General features: G+C 38.5%; 1 protein-coding gene across 1 annotated transcript; it reads right to left on the bottom strand.

Moving 5' to 3' along the window:
- Nucleotides 1-8,258: 8,258 nt before the first annotated feature.
- LOC139744676 (DNA damage-binding protein 2-like) lies at nt 8,259-25,325 on the bottom strand. The gene is made up of 10 exons (XM_071655100.1): nt 25,152-25,325; nt 21,470-21,655; nt 20,765-20,950; nt 15,215-15,360; nt 13,878-13,977; nt 12,924-13,101; nt 11,321-11,463; nt 10,439-10,603; nt 9,245-9,290; nt 8,259-8,458 (listed from the first exon to the last, which is right to left on the bottom strand). Exons 1-10 carry the CDS (start codon nt 25,323-25,325, stop codon nt 8,259-8,261), a joined length of 1,524 nt encoding a protein of 507 aa, XP_071511201.1.
- Between the last annotated feature and the right edge of the window lie 223 nt (nt 25,326-25,548).

The raw sequence follows: 25,548 nt of genomic DNA, 5'->3' as shown, positions 1-25,548 counted from the left end.
GCCATTTACCCATTTGTAGTTATGTACACAAATTTGTAGGTAGGTTTTGTGGAGGTTTGACGTCCGTTTTGATGTTCTTATCTTCTTGGTCTTTTTCCTGTGCTTTCAGCTTGCATGTATGTAGTACTATCACAATAATTTGTGTCTATAATTAACTGAGTGTTTTTGTACGAATACAAATTGCCATACAGAACTAACTACAGTACTAGAATCATATTTTGTATGTTTTGTGTATTAAAGTTTAACTTTTTCATGGTATGACATAATAAAAGATAACATTATTTTGGGTCTCTGAACAGCTTTGTGTTTCATGGTTTGAGTGTATGGCAAACAATAAAGTGCGTACAGATGCTAGATGTTAAGAAATTTATACCGTGGTTTATAATTACTGTTGTTGTATCATTGGCTGCGGTCACATTGGCAAAACATCGTGAAGTTTAACTGCCAGATAACTTCTCTTGATACTTCTAACTTCAAACTAAAAGGCAATCTGAAACCCCCACAAACTGAAACTTAAAACTTTGTCATGTGATTGGTTTGATTCCTGTGTGCACTGTCTCTGAAGCATGTGCTCATTGAACACATGTGAGTGCATTGTTTGCATAGCAATCAGGCATCAGCTATCGGATTGTGCTGTTTTCTTAAGGCCACCGCACACTACACGATCAGACTGGTCTTAAAGTCTTTAAAGCCAAGCTGGGTCTTAAGACCAGTCGTACGACCGGACACCGCACACTATACGACCCGACTGTAAAGCGCGCGCAGTGCGCAATGCGTGCGCTTGCATTTTACTGCATTGTGAATGGCTGAAAGCCTACGACCAGTCGTAGAAATTCAACATGTCAAATCTCTACGACTGGCACTAAGACCCAGTCGTACGACTAGAAAATGGCAAGACTGTGACGTCACACTTATAGTCTTAAACCTAAAAAGACTGGGGGGGGGGGGGGGGGGGGGGCCTAAAAGGCCCCCCCCCTCGACATTTCGCGCGATTACTCAGCAACACGCAATGCTCTCGCCGCAATGCTCTATGACTTTTTTCTTTCGAGTTTCCCGCACATTTTGACACCAAATTTGTGACGCCCGGGGGTACGGTTCTGAAGTTACATAACTTTTTGTACATGCACGTAAGACCGAAAATGGCTCAAAAATGTGATTTTGTGTACAAAGTCAATACAAATTGAGTTTTATCACATGGTTCATATAAATATGCTTATTTTTACTCTCAATGGCTAAAATCAATTTGTTTTAGTAGTATTATGCTTCAAAAAGGGTCTGCCACAAATTTTGCTGAAAAAAACAACAAAAACAAAAGGTCGAAAAAACAACGAAATACATAAGAAATTCATAAAACAATAAAATAAATAAGAAATTAATTTTGATACCGAATTTTTTTTCAAGTACATTTGCTAAGAATGCTACAAAGAATATCTAGACCAAAAATGAGCACTTTTGGAGCTTTATTTACTGATTTAGATAAAAAAGTCTGATTTCTCGCATAAATTAGCATAATTAATCAAAATAAAATAAAAGACTATTTTGGAAAATTTAAATATACGATCTTGTAGATTACATCGCACACTACCATTGTGCAAATTTCCGCGGCGATCGCGCGATCCACGGCCGAGATCTTAAGGGGGGGCCCTTTAGGCCCCCCCCCCAGTCTTTCGAGCTACCAAAATAGCCCAGTCTTTTTAGGATTAAGGTCTTAAGACTGGTGAATCGGGGCAAAATCGTGTAGTGTGCGGCGGGCTTTAGTTGCGCATGTTCACATGTGACCCATTCTCCAAGAATGTATCGAGAACTGAAACTTTTAGAAGTTTGGCCATGAGTGTAAAGGGATGAGCAAACTTCACAGTGTTCCCAAAGTTGGACCTCAAGAAGTTTTGCAAGTGTGACCATGGCTACTATTAGTGTTTTCATCCTGCATTCCTTGAAACCACTCGTTTGAGGGGAAACTTCCCCATAAAAGGGTGCGTTCGAGTGCTAAAAAGCGATTCAATGCAAACTGAACCAAAGCAAACCGAACCAAAGCAAATCGTACCATGCTGTGCCAGACTTTGAGCATTTGAGTGATCTGTTGAGAAAGTGTACCTCATGAGTTATTTGTAGAGGGGGGTCAAGCATTTATGGTACGCTATAACTACATACACGTGTCCTGAACAAAATACAGTAGAATGAACTCTTTGCATCTTGACATAAGTGCATGTTATGTGCATTCTTCACATGCAAACTTGTACATTTTTGGTACCCTTTTGGAACACATCGGGAAGTGGTCCACTTTTGGCTCGAACGCACCCAAAGACATTACAAAGCATGGGGCTAGCCAAATCAAAATAATGTTACTGGTTGTACTAAAGTGAAGGATGAAAACGCTACTGAACTCTATAGTGGAAGGGGTGCTGTGCGCACTTAGTGTGCACTACACACCGAAAAGTCACTATGCTCGTGTTGCAGTGTGGGTACAAGTTTTGCCGGAAGTGCTGGCTGGTGGTGGCCATTTTGGGACTTTGCTATGGGGCACCAATAGTGTCACGTAGCTATTTTGTTACGAAATTAGTCATGTGTGGACAAAATGGCATTTTGAAATCAGTCATTCCATTGAAGAAATGTCAATACTGTCACAATTAAACCAGTTGTCTTGTTAGGACATGTTCATTTTGTCGACTAAAGATCGGAGCCATTTCGTAATGAAATAATCCATGCAATTCTTGGTGGAATGCTGAGGAACGCACACTTCTTCTGCGTACCCTCTGCACAACAGTAGCATATAGTGAAGTGGGCAAGGCCAAAGGGTGGAGTCCCAAAATGGCAGTGCCAACTATTAAGCAAAGCGCTGGCTTCAAGCACTGCGGGTAACATCACTTCCACTATAAGAGTTCAGTGGCTGCATACAGAATGTTAAGTTTCAATATACAGTGTACATCTAATAAAGTAATTACTCAAAACTTGATGGCAAAATTCAGCTATGACACGGCACAAGAGCTGTATGTCTTTCGGTAAAAAAATAATTTAATTGTTCTAGAAAACATTTTTTTTTCTTTTCTCTCTCTTTTTTTTTTTTTTTGAATGTACATAAAACTACAAAAGCTGTATGAAGAACATGGACATATTATGATCTCACGCCTAAAGGCCATGTAAGCCCAAGATCATGAAAGCTTGTTCATTCACTGAATACTGATTGATCAAACACACTACTTCTGTATACTTTACATTATACATGTATAACAAATACATAGACAAGAAATGCAACATATAAAACATCTGGCATCAGCAACACTATCATCTGCAAGATGATATTTATGGCACCTTTTTTTCTTCTTCTTTTTCTTAATTGATCTATTCTCTCATTTATCTATATCTTTATCCATTTTCTTCTTCCTTTTTTTTTCTGCAAATAGGCAAACTGACAGGAAAGGTTACAAGAAACATCTGTAACTGCCATCTAATAAGATTTTTATTTATTTATTTATTTATTTATTTATTCATTTATTTTTTTTTTTTTAATTATTATTATTATTATTTTTTTTAAATTTTATTTATTTATTATTATTATTTATTTATTTTTTTTTTTTTTGGGGGGGGGGACTTTTTGTGGCTATGAACTGTAGTTAGCGTCTAATTTACTAAACTAAATCTATGTACTAATTTCTCACATGGTATAATGATCCAATTTTCGGCAGCTTTTATTCAGGGTATTTAGTCACTTAGTGGGGTCAGAGACTGCTCACATCTTAGTTGTCCTGATTACATGGTGGCAACTGTATTCACTTTAATGTGGAGGTAATGATTTAATAGCTTAGAAAAAATTTATAAAAATGACACTGTGTGTACTTTACTCAGGGGAGCACTATGAGAATAAGTTTCATCTGTTGCTGGAATTGTGGTGACAAACCCTTTCGATCCTTATGGTAGACAAAGTGATAATTTGGCACTTCTTAATGATATTTCGCCAATTTGCGCTTCTCATAATTCATGATAATATTATCGGGGTGAGAATGAGAAGGGCGTTAAGTTGCCACTAAGCCCCTTAGTGTGGATTACTTTTAACGCCCTTCTCATTCTCAACTGACAATATCTACACAAGAAAGACAGTGGAGACAAAAGAGAATTGAAACCTGCAAGTCTAACCGCAGGTAAACCTATAATGAATAGAAACATGAAATGATGTGGTACACCATACACCACGATAGGTTGCCAGTGCTGAAGATGCATACATTCTTCGTACAACAGTCATCATAAAAGTGAGGAACACAGCACCATGACACATGAGGGCCATTCTCCACAAAAGGGCACCAACAGGGTTGGACAAACTATAAAATTTCGACATTAAAAAAGTCACGAAACTCATTTGAATTCAGAAACTTTAATACTTTGAGAACACATAACAACCAACGGGTGATTTTTGACACAAACACATTTTTCAAGAAATAGCATTGAACTTGAACACATTTTTTCATAGTTTTTACCACCTGTCAGATACGTTACCATTAGGCTTTAGACAAGAAAATGGCAGTGGATGTATCATTTGTGGACCATTAATGTAAATATCTATTTCAATGTAAACGTAACTATATGCACACATGACTAAATAGTAATTCTTGAACTTTGATCGGTCCAGATGTAAAAAAAAAGGTTTGACGTTTGAAGCCTGTAAGTTAAAATCAGCGCCAAAATAATATATTTTCATATAAGATACACAACCCTATATTACAATTATTATCTCTAATACACTTTGATCTTATATTGCTTTGACATAGTAATAAAAGTCATACATAAGTACTGAAATTATCAAAGAAAGCTAATTGCAAGCGCACTTTACAACAGATTTCATACATTTCGAGTTACAAGGAAAGAAAAAAACGGTAACGTATCTGACATACTTCTTTCACAAAATTTCGTTACCTAGATTTGTATCTCAAGATGACGATAAACTCAATCTTGCTTTATATCTTACATCCAAATGAATTACCAACCATAAACATTCATATTTATAGCCCTAGTTAATCGCCTTGACACTGCTCAGTAATACAAAGTCATACATTCATTATGATATCATTATGTGCATGCATTAACAAAATTTACGCAATAACATAATTATGTTCTGTTTGAAATGCATGACTGAAACTTGATTTAAAATGTACAATATAGTCCATTTTCTTCTGTTATCTTATTGATTAGATATCTGGCATTATTAAGGTGGAACAATATCAACAATAAAAATCAAATCTATATTACCTATACGAGTGCAAGGAAGATATACGGTCATGTCGATACGGTAACGTATCTGACAGACATCTATACTACAAAATGTTGTTACTGTGAATTATAAAGTAACGATAGACTCGCCCTTGCATATTGTCTACATCAAAATGTTATAGCCACCTAGAACATTATCATAACCTCGGATAATCGATTTGACATATTTCAGTTAGTAAAATTATTAATCGATAACATACACAAAAAAGTTAACCCGAGACGTAACTATAATTCTGTTTCAAATATAATGACTGAAACTTTTGATATCACTAATGGACAATGTACAGCCTATTATGTAGTTCTGTCCCTCTGTTAACGCATATAGATATGCAACATTATTCAGTTTGGAACAACATGATGAAGTTGAATAGCTCCGAGTGAACAGACAAATATTTCACTTCCAACGTATAAAGGTAACGTATTTGACTGCTGACAGTTTAATCTTATAAAGACAATGTTCACTTGGGCTACATGTGTTTCGGCTCTGCTCCTAACAAAAAGACCCAAAAGAACCTTCTAAAATAGTATAAAAGATTTCATTCCCAGCAAGTAGTCACGTTGCATATAGGTGTCAGAAGCTTTGTATAATGTATCAATATATTTCCACATGTCCTGTCATGAAATTTGTTTTAAAAAAGCCACGGAGTAATACGTTAGATAATGGTGGAAATAACGTAACCGACACAACCCTCAAGTAACTAAAACTTCTTTGCATTAACACATCTGATTCATCATCCACTCAAACATTTCGGTATCTTAAAACTTACACTATATTGACGTATTCCACATCTTCATATTTTTTTTTTTTTTTTTACATTCATAGAGAGCCAAGACAAAAAAAAAACTAGATTAAGGAATCATAAATATTCTCCTTCCACGTATCAGTTGACAATAAACATTACGTTGCCCCTGTACATAATGTGGCAAGTTTTAAAGGGAAAATCCGGATCGAAATTAATAAAATTAAGAAGGAAGAGAAGCAAAAAATACAATCCGAGTATACCAAGTAAGGAAGATAATACATTTCTAAATTTCACATCTTCAGAAAACATTTCTTGACCAGTCTTTATGAAGATTCTAATGAGCAAGTCGTTGATGTCATCCGCTCATAATTTGTCATTATGTTATACATGACATTTTTGAAATTCTTTTTTTGCAGAATACCTGTACAGGCAAAAAACATACCCTGATATTAAGACATGTCAGAACAAATTTTTATCTGTCATTCATTCTGGATTAATAGAGGGAAAGCTTTATACTAAATCATATATGATATATTAAATTTTGAGGATGTCTGAAAATAAAATGTGTAGAAAATTGTGAGGGGATTACATCATTAATTTGCCCATTTCAAAAAAAGAAATGTTTTCCGAAAAAAAAATAAAATATAAACACGTCATTATTTTCCTTTTTCAAGAGTCGACATGTCTTGATCAGAAACAGGAACGCGATAATGGATTTGTCTTTTCCGCTCCTTCGCTAGAAACGTGGGGTCACTCTTTTTCTTTCTCTCTCTGCATCCATAGGCCTTTTGTATCTCAGCAAGCATTTTACCCATGTTTTTTTTCTGTCTAAAATACACGAGAGACAAACAGAGAGGGGAAATATCAGCATGGGAGTTTTATATGCATATTATTTAATAAAAAAATAACACATAAATATAATATATATAGTCGTCGTGTACGTAAGAACAGGATATTATCATCCAATAAGATTCCTTACCAGTCGGGTAAGATACGTTACCGTGCCAATGCAGGGTAATATTCTAACGTACATGCGAGCTATCACACACACGAAACAATATCATGCGTACACAAGATGTCTTTAAGCCGTATAACTGTTCCATCAACATTAAATAACTCTCAAATGTGTCATACTAGTCATATAAATAAATGAACTATACTCTGCCGATATTCAAAAATGAAATTCTTACCAACCACGTAGCCGGGACGAATAACAAACGGCGAGAAGCCTTACATCTCCCTCAAACTCTCGGTACTAAACGCAATGCAACATCACGCTCAAAGTGGCCGCCATGCTTTGAAGAGCAGAGAACCATTAGGTTATGCAAAATTAGAGAATTAGCGCAAAGTGCGATGCGCCTATTTTATGCACTTTATGCGGTAACGTATTTGACGGTAACGTATTTGACGGTAACGTATTTGACGGCCTTAATGTTCAACATTGTGTTTTCACAAAATAACAACTTTTTCTTTCGTAACTCCCATGTATGAATACAAGCAATGTAAAGTGCTTTAAAGAAAAATGCATTATAACTCTATCAACAAAGTACTTTTTCTGTAATAGAGCAAAGTTTCAGTAACGTATCTTATTTCAGCTTATCGTAACACACACAATTGCAAACTTTGTATCTGAATATATTTATCATTATAGAGTTTCAGAATACACTATTTGTATTTATATAATGTTGAAATGGACTTCATTCACTAGACCGACATACAGATCACTGCTTTATTGTCTTCATATTTTTTAGGGCGTCATACAAAAAGTAACGTATCTTATGGAGATTTGGAGACACCATCGCTAAGATCGCAGAAAAAAATATACAAACCTTTTTTCGCTAAGCATTATGCTTTTTTATTTAGGCACCGAAGGCACTATAAATTAGTGAACAAAACATAGATTTCTGATATTACGGTAAAGAGCGAGAGCGTGAAATATAATCACATAGTAGGCTGGAGACATGGGTAAAATCAACAAATATATATTTCATGTTGTCGTATATAATTTTTTCATGAGGTGCTGTGACCTCAGTTGATTTTGATTTTACTCATTATATTCTCTAGTATAAATAAAAGTAAAAAAATTGGTTTCCTGATGAAAAAATCGTGTTTTATGGCCTAGAGAAGGGTGGAGACACAAAAATGCCCTTTGGTGCCCCTTTTCGGAGAATGGCCCATGAAGTGGAAAGATGGAAGTGTACACAAGTTTGACAGTGGCCGACCAAACATGTGATGAGGGAAGAAATGCTGTGGAAGTTAGCTCCCTTTCATCTTCTTCATTGTCTGCAGTTTCTCTGTAAGCTTCTTGTTGTTGCGCGGCCTCTTCGGTGGTTTCTTGGTCCTGTCCTCGGTGTCGTCCCTAGGGGGCGCCCTTCCCTGCCTGCGCAGTATGTCTCGTCGCTCTTCCCGCTCGCATCGCAGAATGTCGGAGTTCTGCCAGATGAGCATGTTGACCCCTGTCCACATTAAGAGAAGATGCTTTGAGCAGTGATTACTTGAAAACTCACACTGACTGGCATGCCAGGATTCAAAAAAGTTTCAGCGAGTGACATCTTACCCCCATTGTAGAGTGCAGACGGTCAAAAGACAAGGACATATCTTACAGATATTATACCCTCAGTTGAAAACATAAAGAAACAAACAAGGTAATAGATGTGCACCCAATTATCAAACTTCCACGCAATACTGATAAAATTGTCATTATGAGAAAATATCATTTTACCTTTTAAAAGAGCACAAAATCATTTCAAGAGTGCAACATTATTTTCATAACAACACCAGTATGCAACTACACAGGTGCCTTTTTTTTTTCCTTTTTTTTCACAGTGAAAAAAAAAAAAACTACCAAAAAAAACCAAAACATGAATAGCTGAATCATTAACATGCAAAACTTTTTTTTTTTTTTTTTTTAAATCTGATCAGAACATTTAACTCCTAATATCTAGATGTCATAAATGTCAGTCATGCCTGCAGCAAAACAGTATTTTCCTGTCATACTCACAAAGGTATATGAATATTTTAAATACAGGGTATATCTTCCTACTGCCAGGTTACTACATAGACAATGTTGGGGGGATTTGGAAATTGTGGAATAGATATAGAAACAGAACAGATGCAAATTTCTTTTAATGGTGCACAAACTGATCACCAGTTTTCATACATATTGTGTCAGAAAGCTTGCATTACAGGCTTCTTTTGAACATGGGATGAGAAAGTGGAATAATTAGAACTGAAAGTCTTACCCATTCCTGTAGCAAGGGCATCACCACTGGGACTGAAGACATTAAGCTGCAAATCAACAAATAGAGAGCAATACACTATTTCCAAGCTTTTATCACAGATGGAAACAATTTACAAAAATTAAACATCATTGAATGAGACTTACATAAATTTCACAGAAAGGTATAATTACAAATCCACTATTCAAACATAATTTGAATTTTAGACAGTGCAAGCATCTACTATCTCACCCTTGCACTGGAAGGTCACAAATATATCATAACAGAGAAATGTAGCATCGCAATTATCAAATAAGCAGACTAGTTATTATTTCCACCAAGGGAGGAGGTTCTGTTTTCATCAAGGTTGGTCAGTTTGTTTGTTTGTCTGTGTGCAAAATAACTCAAAAAGATTTTTGAATTTTGGTAGTGATCTGGAAATTTTTGTGGATTTTATGAAGGATTTTTTATATTTTGGCAAGTAGGGTCAATGAACTTGGGAGTTTAAGCTGCGCATTTTTGAGGTTTTCATACGTGCTCTGAAGTGCATGCTCTAGTTTTTGCAAGAGCGAGGTGCGCCGCCCAACTTGAAGACAGAACACAAGTACAACAGTAAACATTCCACAATGTGGACAAAGTTAGGTGGTCTTGTATGCTACATCAGAAATAAAAGAAAGTACAGTGAGTTGCCTGAACTCTTTATGTGCCATGTTCACACACCCGACTGAGTCGACGGCATGCCAACTTCACATATTCTGCTCAAATGCACAAAGCCGCCCAAGTTGATAGATACATCGTAAAATGCCACAGCGCGATGAAAGCGTGTCTCGCGATTCCATTCCTGTCAAATGTAGCTTGCATTTTATGTGGTGAGTGGCTATCAAGTGGTGTTCCTTACTAGAATTGTGAGTGAATTCTGGCATTGTTTTCTGTGCTAAAGTCATGCCTCTTACAATAATGTAGCTACTGGTCATTAGAAAGAAAAACAATAACGGATTTGTCATGCAATTTACATCACAGCAATGCTTGGCATTTTCTCTACAACTTTGCTTACTATATGTCCATGGTAACAAAAATCTATTTAACTTGCATTGATTTGAAAAGCAGAATGTTTCCCCAAAGCACGACTACATCGCCGTCTCAGAATAATGTGGCACACAGGGGGTTTACATCATGGTACACAAAGAGTCAAGTGTGGAGTACAGCAGCAACACCTACCGACTGGATGCCTCTGGCTATCTGGTCCACGAGCCTGCACACAAGCTCTCCGCTGATGGCGTCGAAGATATCTACAGAGCGGATGTCATCGTGGGGAAATCCCCGCAGTGCCTCGTGGGGGTATCTGCCCACCACAATCAGCTCCTGGAATGGATGCCATGAGGCCTGGAGAAAGAAAGATATAATTATGTTAAAGCCTCGAGCTAAAATTTGCAGAAGAAAAAACAAAACAAAACAAAACTAGAAATGTTGGTACAGCAACTTACTTGTATGCCTCAGCCATAATGCATGGTTTTCTAACTAGGTCTATGGTAAGTCCTGATAATGTGTGACAACAGTTTCACATAATTGGCAAAAGATTGAACAATTAAAACCCACAAACCCGCCCAAACAGGTTGATAAGTCGCCACATGCCACAGCAAAGTGAAAGCGTCTCTTGCAATTCCATTCCTGCCAAATGTAGCTTACATTTTATGTGGTGATTGACTAAATAGCAGAGCTCCCTACTGGATTTGCAAGTAAATTCTAAGTTTATGTCACTGTTTTGTGTGCAAAAGTCATGCCTCTACAATAATATAACGACTGGTCATTCGAAAGAAAAACAATTATAGATTTGTTACACAGTTTACATCAAAGTAAAATTTCAAATTTTCTCTACAACTTTGCACATTAATTTTCCGGGTAACAAAAATCTATGAAGGTCGCACAGATTTGAAAAACAGAATGTTTTTTTCAAAGCATGACTATGTTGCTGTCTCAGAATAATGTGGCACACAGGGGGTTTACACCATGGCACTAAAGAGTTAATCTTTTAATGTTGCCTGATGTATGCAACAAATGAGGCCTATCACTTATTGCAGACTGCAAAGGATAGACACTCGCCTTGATTGGAGTGAGATGCTGAAAGAACCGGTGTGGATGAGTGATGGTCCTCTCTAGGTGGCTCCAATCTGGACCACGGTAGATCCGAAGATCACTGAACTGGTCTGTCGTTAGCAGCCTTGTCCCATCAGGACTAAAGTAGGCTGAACATGGAAGAAGAATGACAATGTTTTGATGTTTATGATTGATTTTCTGCAGTCAGCACATCCTCACTTTGTGTCACATATTTTGGCCAAGAGTGAAATCCATTCAGGGATTTTCTCAGAAGGATTCAGAAGCAGGGGTCACTCTGGCAAAAGACCATGAAATTTAAGATTGGGAAGTCTTTGTGAAGTTGCTTGTCTGTTCACACTGGCAGCCAAACTTCCTGATCTCTCAGTTCTCTAAAGTTAGGGTCATAACAAAGAAGAAAGAGTACACCAGTTGACAGCTAATAATTGTGATGTAATAATGAACACAGGTGCATCCCGATAATGCATCAACCATAGGGAAGCCATCGTTCGATACTGCAAACACGTGATGAACTGGTCACACAACAAACTTTGCAAAGTTTCAGTTGCTAGCATTCACACTGCCCAGTGATAGAGAAGATTAGCGAGGGTCTTGGAAATTTCCCTAATTTGAGCAAGAAGTTTGTGGGAAGTTTGCGGCCACACTGGCAAAACTTTGAGATCTAAATGTGACCTTGCATCACAACACCAACAAAAAGTCGCCAGACATGGATTTTTAGTTCGGGACAGATTCTGAAAGAGCACACTCTAAGCTTTACAATGATGTATAACTCAATTCAAATGGACTCCCCTAACCTATCTAAATACCGGAAAGAAAGCACACACTTTGGAAAAGTGGGAACTGAGAAAAGAGGCTCTGAAGTACAGGGTCTATTCAAGTGCTTAATCCTTTAATACCAAGCTGTGCTAGCTGTGCAGTGAAAGGGACAAAACACAGGATGTAAACCACTGGAGCAACAACAATGAAGGGATTATCAGATTAAACTGAAATTGAGTATGTTCTATCAACATGCCAACTTTCAAAGCAGTAGCTTCATCCTTTCACAAGTTATTAGACTTGAAAGTACAGTGACCGGGCGATCGTTAACGGCCTGTTAATGTGCAGTTCAATGTTTCCAGGTTTAGTATGCCTGTACAGTGACGGGGCGATCGTTAACAGGTTAACGATCGCCCCGTCACTGTACAGGCATGCTCACCTGAAAACATTAAACTGCACATTACTTGAATATGAGACCATCCTGAAGCAAATAATTTTCACACAACAATAGATATATAATGTACTCTTAAAAGAATCCCACAAGGATTGGAACAATCATTCCCCAGCATTCCCACTGATTCCCACTGATCAGTTACTAGCCATCCCCAGTGTGACTGTAGCTATTGAGATCTCTGGTAGAAGAGACAGACCCACAGATAATCCCTAGGAATCATGGCCCCAGACAAAATACTACACAGGTGCAGAAACATGAAATTCACAATTTCTGTGCTCTAATTAGAGCCCCACCTCTTGGACTCTGGGGGGTTAATGGCATCCTCTTGTACAATTATCTTTAATATACTGTCATTCCCACTATACTGCACGAGACATCTACCTGAATTGATCGGTTTATTGTGTTTCAGTTCATGGAGGTAGCTCGTCTTTCCAGAGATGTTGCGAATGTCCCAAAGCTTCACCGTGGAGTCGACAGACGCGGTAGCCAGGAGCCAGGGGCACTTCGGGTTGAACTCGCAGTGGGTGACCTTCTGCTTGTGTAAGCGGTGACTCCAGAGCTATGCCCATAAATGAGCAACAAACCAGTGTCAATCTTGGAGAGAAACAGGTGCATTCTAAAGCTGCACTATCCCAGTAGCCTCTCACATGTTATTATGTGGCTGTCATTCCCATGAATGACCCTTGAGCCATTGCATGCTACCTTGCATGGATAGACATTAGCACGGTACACTGAACATGACTTCCAGTAAACGAGATCTCAATTTCACAGTCAACTTGCATTTAATATTGAACTATAAGACGTAAAGTCAAACAAATGGAAGAATCAAAGTTTTGAAATGTCAGTACAGAAATTCTTAGTGGAAGCAGTGGTACACAGAGAAGGCATTAATGCCATCAATTTGTAACTCTTAAAATGGTTATGAACCTTGGAGGTACTATGAAATATTTTGTTCTTTGTTGTTTTTTTTTTCAGATGTCACTATAGCAACTTTAAATGCCTCCCCTGATCCCTGACAATGTCACAATATCGTAATTGCTGTTGCTCTACACTATCATGATGTGGTAGACAAAGACTTTGGAGGGTTACCATTATAACCTTGTATACAAAGCAAAGCGATCAAGACCAATATCACCATTTCATGACATGTAAACCTCAAAAATGTCAAATTTTTTGTTTTCACTTCAATGGGGCTTTCACTGCTGAGTTTGATCGACTGTACTTGACACTGCATCAACTGAAGACATCTTGCACATGGAGAAGGATTCCTCTTCAAAAAGACTTCATAACCTGCTCCAAGTCTTGAACTCACACCCAAAGGCAGGTCTTTCTCACCTGTTCCCCTTCCAGCGACATCAAGACGGTCTTCCCGACGTTGTCTCCTGCGACCAGCACACGGTCCGTGTAGTTGATATCCAGGGAGCAGTACCAGAAGCTGCAAATGTTTGCAAAGGAGTACATCGCATAATATGGTTACAGTTTGATGCACTAGAACCAAAATCATTACTTAACGATCATGAGAGTGCAGAAAAGAAATCATCATACTGGTAACAATTTTATTTGTTTACAAATTTATAAACATAATAACCTTTACTGATGTTTTGCCTCATCAGACCCTAGATGTTCGTACAGTTTTCAAAGTAAATACAAAGTATTTCTTTTTATTTTGAACACAGTGCTCATCCCGAACTAGTTTATTCCTCCTGTAAGAAAATGGTAATACAAAAAATCACTTTGGTTTAAAAATACTCTGCACTGCTGTTACATAAATATTCCCCTCTCTCATTTAAAGCTAAAAACTAAAGGAGAACACAAGTCTAATGAACACCAAGATATGATTAGATAAAATTCATTTTGCAAAAACTTATAGACGACATGAAAGACGGATAGAATATTACCTATCAGTGTGCAACTCTTCTTAAAATGGGGGCTTATAAGGTTCCCTAATTTGATAGTTAATCAAAAAGAATACCAAGTGGGACATAATGCTCTGAATTTGACGATGAATCTGCTTGATACCCCCTCCATTGTATGTAGCTGCAGTCATTAATGAATATATGCAAACAAAGAACATTTGTTGACAACATTGTGAAATGACAATCTGAAACAAAACACACATATAGGGTGGGAACAGGCATTGGGCTGCATGCTTCTATAGCACTCTTCTGTACTCCCATAGGAAAATTTTCCTCCTTGTTCTTAATTGAAACTGTATATGGCGCATCATCTCTGAATACACAAAGTGATTCATTTTTATTCAACAGTTTTAATGTAGTGCCTCGCTTTTGAAATATGTCTCACATATCATTACACCTGTTCTTGGCAAATCACATAGAATCACTGTTCCATGACCATCTTCACTTGTTGACAACATCCCAAACAAAACACAACTCTTCCAGTGAGCATGAGTTCAAATGGTAGATTTGACACCTGTTTTCTCCAAATCTGGGCAGTCAATGGGTACTAATGCCCATACAACGCCTATCAAAACATGACCAAATACAGCACATGTGAACAAGTAGGCTGCGACAGTAAGTCTGTGTATTTCAAAATATGCCAAGACACGACATCATCATTTTCATATGCAATTTACCCCTTCAACTGTCTCATGTTTACTTCAAACAATTTGTGTTTTGTAAAGTAAAATCTCTCATATGGGGGACTTGACTTACTTCCAGTCAGCCGTGTCAAGGTAGACCCTTCTCTCTTGACCATTAACCTTTCGACGGCTGACTGTCCCATCAATGGAGGAGGTATATAGCCACTGGGGGTCACTGCGGTCAAACTTAAGGGCTTGGACTGAACCCCCTTTTCCAATCTAGTGGTGAGAGACAGTGACAAATGGACACCATACACACACACAAACAAAACAGAGAGAGTGAGAATGTGACATTTTGATAGAATGAAGAGCTTTGTCTGTTCAATAGTTTTAAAGTGTTTAGTATGGATTACCTTGTAAATGCCACTCAGGGAAATATAAGTGACAAAAACAACCTTTATCTATTAAAGTGGAGGCACTATTTCCTAATGATAAATCCCCATCGAATGAGACAACCTTGCAAAGTCAACATTACCATGCTTCTCTCTCTCCCATCTTTTGACGCAGATGGTAGCTAACCTCCAATCCATAGTGTTCTGATAGAGCTGCAGGACTCTCCCCCTACCGAGGTCCTGCAGTCTGACCTGTCCATCAAGGGAGGCTGTGTAGAGCTGGGAGGTATTCAGGTGGTTGAAATGGAGACTGGCAATGTTCCCACCTGGGCCAATCTGTCTTCAGCCATGGTTCATTTTCAACATTAAATGAACAAATAATGATAACAAAAAAGTTGCAAAGGATTTTAATAAATTACTTTAAGCCCCAGCATAGTTTTCCATGCCAATTTTTTTTTTTCCATTTAGAGCTTGCTAACTTTTTGCAAAATGGTCTGTGACAAGAAGTCTAATGAAATCCTCACAATTGATACCTTACATACGAAAAACAAAATGCCTTGCTTGCATCTAATGGCAAAATACAAGGGACACCTGTGAATCACTGTACTAGAACATACAACTCAAAATATCTTTAATGGAAAAATATTGAATTCCAATGTGAAAAAGATAATTTCGAGCCATTAGACAAAATGTGACCAGGGATGATCTATTCCATAATTTGTCTCGCTTTGATAGTGGCTATTCTTTACACTCTTTCAGCCCCACTGAAGACACTCAAACCTTCAGCACAATCCTACGTACTAATCCCCTGTGATATAGCTATTGCCATAAAATTCCTACTTCCATTTAAAGGGGATGGCTAGTATAAACTGATCTGTGGGAATCAGTGGGAATGCTGGGGGATGATTATTCCAATCCTTGCGGGATTCATTTAAGATTACATTACGTATCTATTGTTGGGTGGAAATTATTTGCTTCAGAATGGTCTCATATTCAAGTAATGAGCAGTTTAATCGCCCGTCACTGTACAGGTATGCTAAACCTGGAAACATTAAACTGCACATTACTCAAATATGAGACCATTCTGAAGCAAATAATTTTCACCCAACAAAAGATACATAATGTATTCTTAAATGAATCCCACAAGGATTGGAACAACTAGAACTATCACTCATTGTGATTAATATACCCCCACCCACAATTGAGGAAATTAGCTCAACCAGGATTTTATTTTTACTTTTTAATGAAAAAAAAAAATTACCAAGGCAATGCACTGTCCAACAGTAAATAAATGTATTGCTCTCTGTTAGTCAAATGTCCCACATCTCAAGTCTAGTGCTCAAAAACTGAGTGAGCAAGATAAATAAACTGACGATTTCTATGGTTTTTATTAAAAATTGTATAACCATCGCACAACACAACGTTGGATATTAACAAAAAAATGAAGTTTTGCACAACTAATCATAGCCATCACATGTGCCAAATTTCAAGCCAAATGCTAACAGGATGAGGGGCTTAGTTGAATTCACAATATCAGTGTATCATTTTCATTCAAAATATACTGTTACCATGGCAACACATTTTCAACACTGACAAAAGAGTTTTTGCACATCTAGGTAATGTAGAGGTAACATGTGCCAAATATGAAGCCAAAATGCAGTAAACATAGAAAGTTAGGATCTAATCGAAATGTTTGTATGATTTTCATTCAAAATGCACCGTTACCATGGCAACACATTGTTCAACAATGATGAAATACAAAGTTTGCATATCTCTGTACTACAATGGTTGCATGTGCCAAATTTCAAGCCAAATGCTCAAAGACTGAGGGAGTTACCTGAATCCACAATATTCTATGTTGATTTTCATTCAAACTATGCTGTTACCATGGCAACACAATGATCAACAATGACGAAAGGTTAAGTTTGCACATCTACATACCATAGTGGTCAGGTGTGCCAAATTTCAAGCTAAATGCTCAGAGACTGAGGGAGTTGGCGGAATCCACATGCTTTTTGGTGAAAAAATGTTGTTACCATGGCAACGCATTGTTCAACAATAATGACAGATTAAGTGTGAACATCTTTATGCTATAGTGGTCATCTGTGCCAAATTTCAAGCCAAATGCTCAAAGACTGAGGGAGTTAACTGAATCCAAAATATTTTTGCATGGTTTTCATTCAAAATATACTGTTACCATGGCAACACATTGATCAACAATGACCAAAGACTATGTATGCTCATCTACGTACTATAGTGGTCACATGTGCCAAATTTCAAGCTTAATGCTCAAAGACTGAGGTAGTTTACCTGAATTCACAATATTTTTGTATGCATTTTAGTGAAAAGCTGCTGTTACCATGGCAACCCATTGTTCACCACTGACGAAAGATTAAGTTTGCACATCTATATGCTATAGTGGTTGCATGTGCCAAATTTCAAGCCAAATGCTCAAAAAGTGAGGGATTAAACTGAATCCACAATATTTTTTTATGATTTTCATTAAAAATATGCCGTTACCATGGCAACGCATTGATCACCACTGACGAAAGATTACCTTTGCACATCTACGTACCACAGTGGTAATGTGTGCCAAATTTCTAGCTAAACGCTTGAAGACTATAGAAAGTTAGCTGAATCCACAATATTTTTGTATGTTTTTTGGTTTAAAAAAGCTGTTACCATGGCAACACATTGTTCATCACTGACGAAAGATTAAGTTTGCACATCTATATACTATAGTGGTCATGTGTGCCAAATTTCAAGTCAAATGCTCTAAGACTGAGGGAGTTAACTGAATCCACAATATTTTCGTATGACTTTCACTCAAACTATGCTGTTACCATGGCAACACATAGAAAAAAATGACGAAAAAGTAAGTATGCACATCTACATACAATAGTGGTCACATGTGCCAATTTTTAAGCCAAATGCTTGAAAACTGAAGGAGTTAGGCTAATCCACACATTTTTGTATGATTGGTAAAAAAAAAAATTCTGTTGCCATGGCAACAGATTCTATCATCACCACACACATCAAAATGTGTTTTGCACAAATATATATTACATTGATCGCATATCCCAACTTCAAACTGAATTGCTACAAAACTAAGAGATTAGAGCAATCCATACATTTTGTAAGATTTATATGAAAATCTTCCGTTGCCATGGCAACGCATTATGAAATACTCATGAAAAAGGTCTCTTGCACATCTGCCTGTGATAGTGGTCACACATGCAAAATTTGAAGTTTATTGCTCAAAAAATGAGAAAGTTGTTCGATCCACAAGTTTTTATGAAAATATGCCGTTGCCATGGCAACGCATTATGTGATAATAATGAAAAAGGTGTCTTGCACATCTGCCTTTGATAGCAGTCACACATGCCAAATTTGGGGTCAATTGCTCAAAAAATGAGAGAGGAGTTCGATCCACAACATTTTGCTAGATTTTTTTAAAATTTGCCGTTGCCATGGCAACTCATTATGCAATACTAATGAAAAAAGTGTCTTGCACATCTCCCTTTGATAGCAGTCACACATGCTAAATTTGGGGTCAATTGCTCAAAAAATGAGAGAGTAGTTCGATCCACAAGTTTTTATGAAAATATGCCGTTTCCATGGCAACGCATTATGCGATACTACCGAAAAAGGTGTCTTGCACATCTACCTTTGATAGCGGTCACACATGCCAAATTTGGGGTCAATTGCTCAAAAAATGAGAGAGGAGTTCGACCCACAAGATTTTGCAACGGCCCGACCGCCCGACCGCCCGACCGCCCGCCCGACCGACCGACCGACCGACCGACCGACCGACCGGCCACCCGACCTCAGGATGATTCCTATATACCCCCCTACACACTATGTGTGGGTGGGGGTATAATAATCCTCAACATTCCCACTGATTCCCACTAATCAGTTACTAGCCATCCTTTTTAAGTAAAATCAATCAGAGACCCCAAGAAGATTATCTACAATACAATAAGGAACTTGTTCATTACATAGAAAAGTATATATGGCCAATGCACATATTAAAAGAGAGTATTGCAGACATGTCAGCTCACAGAAAACAGTGCACATGGGGGAATGTCAAAGTTGCATGAAAGTCTGTGAACTTTTTGAGCCTCTGTACTCAAATCATGGCTAATCCATGGGACTAAACCAAATGATATCAGTTCAGGGGTAAACAAAATTCCATATCTACCTTGGAAATAGAGTGTTACAGAAGTCGAGAGTAACACAGTAACAAAGTACAATGTATAAATGGTTCGGATGGAACCACTGAACAAGTGACTGCATGTTGCTGGAATGAAAAGGTTGACATGTTTGATATGAGACTCACCTTTTACCTTGTTGATATGCTCATAAGAGCGAGCAAAAAATGATGGCATTATTTGGCAATACTACTGGCAGACTGTGAAGATTCAAACTTTGATTGCAATTAATTTGATCGGACCTAAATTGATGCTATCTAGTAATATAATATGCATTGTGTAATTCTACACAGAAGGCTACCTGCAGCTCAAATACACCTGATCCAAAGCCAAGAAAGGTGACAATATGTGACCCTGCACCAAAAAACGAACAAAAAGTCGCCAGACATGAATTTTTACTTGATGGCAGATTCTAAAAGAGCAGACTCTAAGCTTTAAAATGATGTATAACTCAATACAAATGGACTCTCCTAACCTATCTAGATATTGGAAAGAAAGCACACACTCTTTAAAGTCTGAACTGAGAAAAGAGGCTCTGAAGTACAGGGTCTATTCAAAATCTTTATCTTTACCAAGCCGTGCTAGCTGTGGTATGAATGGGACAAAAAACAGGATGTAAACCACAAGAGCAACAACAATGAAGGGATTTAACAGATTAAGCTGAAATTAAGCATGCAGTATTAATACATTCTGTCTGTAATTAATGCCAACTTTCAAAGCAGTAGCATTATCTCTTCAAAAGTTATTAGAGTTGAAAGTGAAGAGTGTGAAAAGGATATGAAAAGGGACCACTCAAGTCACACCTGATCTCACTACTCTACTAGAAAGGGTTGTAGAAAAACTGCTAAAAACACACTTTCCCATTCATTCTATGATCCAAAACTTTAGGATAATGTAGAAGAAGAATAACTCTTTCAGATAATATGAAAAACTCAAGATTGACTTGGCTGACCCATTTCACCTTTTTTCATTCCTCACATAAATTAAAGGGATGCGACTTTTTGTTTGTTTTGTAATGCACGGTCACATACGATTACCAAATTTTAAATATGCTTCATTTGACAGTGTACATCATCTCACCCCTGGTATGAAGCTGCTTCCTTTTGAGTAATCCCAGAGCATCAGATCACCGCCCTTTGAACCAACAGCCAGGGTCTTTGGGAGGCTAGGGTGCCATTCCATTGCAGTCACTCTGCGGTCAAACTGGCACTCATTGTGGGTGACTCGAAACTCTTCCAGTTGTGTCACCATGGGTTGGACAGTGATCTAAAAAACAGCGACATGGGTGAATGAAATCTAATAATTTGAAATGTGCAGACCAACTTGCTTGGGCTTGATACATAGATGAACACACAAACTGTAACACACAGCTATTCTTAAATGAAAACTTCTATTGACAAGACTGTTTTTAAAGAAAGAGGAAATGCAAAGATTGATGAGTTTGGTGAATACAGCTTAGTTTTGATAAACAGGCACTGGTGCTAGTGCCCTCTTTAGCAGTTCAACTGAATTCTTATACTTTTAAAGCAAGTAAAGTGTTCAGAGCTCAGGTAATTAAGAATTTGAGATTATATTTATCTTAACCCATTTGATGGACTGAAATTGCTACAAACACACATTTTCCAGACACTTGCCCGAGTTTATTCGGGACTCATCCTCAATAGGTTAAATAAGGCATTTGTTTGGATTTTTAACAGTTTGATCACAAAGGAAAGTCCAAAAAGTACCATGGTTTGCTCAAAGCAAGAGCTACCATTGAAGCTACAAGATTGAATGACAGCATACCTGCTTAAACCTTGTCTTGCCCAGCTGACCCGACAAATGCCTGTACAAGCCATGAACCAGATTGGAACTGTGACTGTCCACTGGTACAGCAACTCTCCTTGTAGGTATTTGTCTTTTACTTCCAAAATTGAAGATGAGATCTCCTTTGCCACTGATCTGTGCCTCTGTGGCTGTCTGGATATTTTCCTGCAAAAAAAAAAAGAATTAATCCCATAGCATCAATATTTAAGTAGCAATAGGTACCAGTAGTTCAAGGTAGATAACAACTAGAGAAGCTCTCTGCTGAGAGCACAGACCTCTGCCAAGCAGCTCATTTCCACCACTGATCTTGTTCTTCCATAGAGATCAGAGATTTCCATCTATATGTACATGCATGGTGAAAATTGTCCAATTTCCCAATAGAGAAGGGTCTCCGCCTTTTATTACATCATCCACTTCCAGCTGCGCGGCACGACTTGCAGAAACTAGAGCACGCGTATAAATGCAAACCTCTGAAGTATGCAGCTTGAAATCCAAACTTCATGACATTGACCCTACCTGCCAAAATATCAAAAATCCTTCATAAAATCCATAAAAATTCCCAGGTCACTACCAAAATTTAATTATCTGTTCCTTGTGTCATTCTGAACCTTTCCTGTAAGTATCATCTGTTTACAATTTTTTGAGTTATTTTGGACCCAAACCAAACAACACACAAACAAATCAACCAATGCTGACGAAAACATAACCTCATCCCTTGGCAGAGGTGATAATAACAATTAAAGTTCTTACACACAGCATAAAAATGATTTCAAGACCCCATTATCAAACACAGGATATAGTCATTAGACCCATCTAGTACTGTCTTCTTCTTCTTCTTCCAATAAAGTACAGACCGCCGTTGGCCTATTATCGTACTTGTGCTTGTCAAGTGCCCAGATGAAAAGTGCGAGTAAAAAGATCACTACAGATTCTATACGTGCAGTTAAAAAAGACAGAAGAGGCTTAACGAAGCCTAACCTGTTGCACCCCCTGTTTGAAGATCTGTAGAGAGGTGCTTCTACTTATACTTGGTGGTAAAGAGTTCCATAGTGTAAAGCAAGTGGCCCTTAATTCGACAGGGTTCCATGAATAGACCACTATTACAAATAAAAATTAAAAATGGCGCAGATCAAGCGCAAAATTCAAACTATGCAACTACCTCCACACGTGTTCCGAAGAGCACAACAATGGGCCACGTCGCCAGACCCCCCGAAATATTGTCGCGACCCTCCCGGGTCAACTCGCATAAGCAGTTCAATGGGTAAGTAACGGGTAAGTAAAGTTGCACAGCAACACATATAGACTCGTTTCATTCCATGTTTTGAAGTTACTAGTCCATTTATCTGCATTGAATCTGTCTGTTCTAAGACAGTTAAAGAAAATCTGTATAAAATCATCATCCGACCTCACCTCGAATATGCTACATCGGCCTGGAACCCGGGAACCCAAATAAATAGAGAAATTCTTCAGCGAGTTCAACGACGGGCTGCTAGATTTGTTCAAGGTGATTATAGAACGCATGCTAGTGTCAGTGACATGTTAAAAGATCTCAAGTGGGAAACTTTGGAACAAAGACGCCAGGACCATCGACTCATCACATTTCACAGGATGTTCACGGGGAAATAGACATCAATCCGGAAAGTTACACAAGACCTAAAGTTAGCAGATCAAGACGCTCGCATTCAAAGCAGTTCCAGATAAACCACTACACGTCTAAGCCACACCAACAGTCGTTCTTCCCGGAAGTAATCTCCGCCTGGAACAGGCTACCCCAGACTGCCGTTGATTCAACATCAAACCAAAATTTTAAAAATGCATTAAGACCGCTGACTGTTTTAATTAAATAAATAGATTAAATTAATAACCACCGCCCAGCTCTCTTCAACCTCCAGTTATATTCCCTAGAGGAAGTGTTCCGGAGGTCTATTTCTACAAGGTACAAGGTACAAGGTACAGCGTGTATACCTACAGCCATGATGGCAGCCGTTTGAGATAACTTGAGCGTTTACATGATATTTATATTTTGCATTCCACCCATGCCAGAATTTGCGGTATCACCATGGTTCGTCGTGTTGTGTATGCGTTGAATCTCTCGCACAGCATGTGGAGTACATGGAGTACCGCGCTCTCGTTGTGCGATACCATGCGATGTACTATGTGTACATACAGTTTTGCCCGCGCGTGGCACGCGCGCTAATTTAATATATTCACATAGGCAGGGCGAGCGCACAGGTCCGTACGTCGCGAATGTTGAACCACGGTCACCTGGTGCCGAACAATGGTCACAGGCGTTCGAACGTTGGTTGCAGCACAAGCGTATGGATCATGCACGCTATTTTGATTCCGCAACTTAAGATGTCGAATCAAGGGCCGCTTGCTTTAATTGCGTCAGGAAAGAATGTCTTCTGATATGTTTGGGTTCTGGCATACGGGATTTGAAACTTGTTTGGATTCCCTCGTGTAGATGGTCCAGTGGCTGGTATGAAGTGTTCATCCGGAATGTCGATCAGCCTGTGGATTATGGAGTATACCATGCACACTCTCTGCTGAGCCCTTCTCTCTTAACACTGCATGACACTGTATCTTCATCTGTACAACTGTGATCACAAATTCACGGTTTTAATATAAATCATAAACTTGCATCGGGTGAGCAAATGGTCCTCATATCCACTCACGCTATATAATATTGGAAAGATTGTTGCATTTGGGGGGTAATCGCATAATAATCATTACCAACAAAAAGAGTGTGAGGAGTGGAAGCAGTTAATTTTACTTGAGTCTACTTTGGGCAAGAGTTCCATATGTCATATACATGTACCCCCTGCTATGTGTTATGCACAAGTAGCATGAATAAGTTTAGGTGGCTTTGAGCTTTGGGACTAAGATTAGAGTTTACTCAGTTTAGGATTAGGGTTAGGGTTCAATAGAGACTTAGAGTTAAGGTAACATTGATCTCGGTGTCCTAGGGAAATGCCGACTTCAGAGGAAGCTCATGTCTAGTGGAGGTACATAAACATTATAATCGCCATTATTATGGAAGTCTTTCCCTATCTACTTTGCTTTAATTCAGTGATGACACAGGATGATGCCTATTCATTGATCTACTAATTCTTTGATCTTCATTTTTATGGCAATTTCTGAGACTTATCAAGTTGAATGTCTGGGAAAGCTATAACCGCAGCAGCGACCCTTACTATGTTACAGTGCCCCGCGCCGGGGTGAGGAAAGCTAGTAGTTATAATGGACAAAAAATGCGCATGTCTCACTCACACAGCCTATTTGTAAAGTTTATTACTGCTGGCTTGTAAACGAGACGTAGGTTTGCATAGGAAAATAAATTCACCTCTAGCAAACTAAGAGTTAGCCCTACCACCAGACGCTGTAAGTATGCTGTGCGAATAAGACTAGGACCTACCTACGTACAGCGACTGGGCTGTGTATTCTGTGACCAGGTACAGCTCTTGTTAACTAAGAGTAAGATAGCAGTTTATTAGTACAAATGTCGGTCTTTGTGGTGACTAGATTCTAGAACCAGAGAAGTTATGACTTATCAATACAATAGTAATGTGTAGTACAGGATCTACTGTCTACTGAGTAAGTTAGTAGGTCCTACTCTCGATAGTCATGACATGCAAGTGTGGTGGTAGCATCTCGAACACACCTTACTCCCAGTCTCATCGCCATCGGGGTCGGTCTGGCGCTCTTCTGCAGCTTGCAACAAAGCTCTATCTTTTTCTTCCCTCCTCGCTCCCGACTGACAGTGCTGTTTCTTTCCTGCAGCTGGAGTTGGCAGGCCCTTCTTCCTCCCTGCTTTCGAACGTTTCCTCGGTGCCATAATGCGTCAGTGGTAATTGATCACAACCTTCCAGAGGAATTCAGGATACCTTCGTTGCGCGTTGCTTGATGCAGATGATGAGCATTCCCTGGCCTGACACCGGGGCCTGGCAGAATGATGACAAAGTATGATAGCCTCATCAATGACATGTATGTGTGTGTAGAAGGAGCGAGCATGGTACGCTTAGCTTCGATGTTATTCAACTTGGTTATTTTTCTCTTGC

This window comes from Diadema antillarum, unplaced genomic scaffold (assembly GCF_040938485.1).
Source record: "Diadema antillarum isolate AM-2024a unplaced genomic scaffold, OU_Dant_1.0 seq00001201_RagTag, whole genome shotgun sequence".
Classification (NCBI taxonomy): domain Eukaryota; kingdom Metazoa; phylum Echinodermata; class Echinoidea; order Diadematoida; family Diadematidae; genus Diadema; species Diadema antillarum.
The sequence above is the reverse complement of the archived record's forward strand: the minus strand, read 5'-3'. Positions and strand labels throughout refer to the sequence as shown.

Excerpts from the sequence above, each read along its gene's own strand:
- LOC139744676 (XM_071655100.1), bottom strand. The coding sequence starts at position 25,325 with ATGGCACCGAGGAAACGTTCGAAAGCAGGGAGGAAGAAGGGCCTGCCA. Across the intron at positions 20,951-21,469 it reads GCAAGACAAGGTTTAAGCAG|ATCACTGTCCAACCCATGGT; the intron begins GTATGCTGTCAT and ends GCTGTTTTTTAG. Across the intron at positions 8,459-9,244 it reads TGCCCTTGCTACAGGAATGG|GGGTCAACATGCTCATCTGG; the intron begins GTAAGACTTTCA and ends TAATGTGGACAG.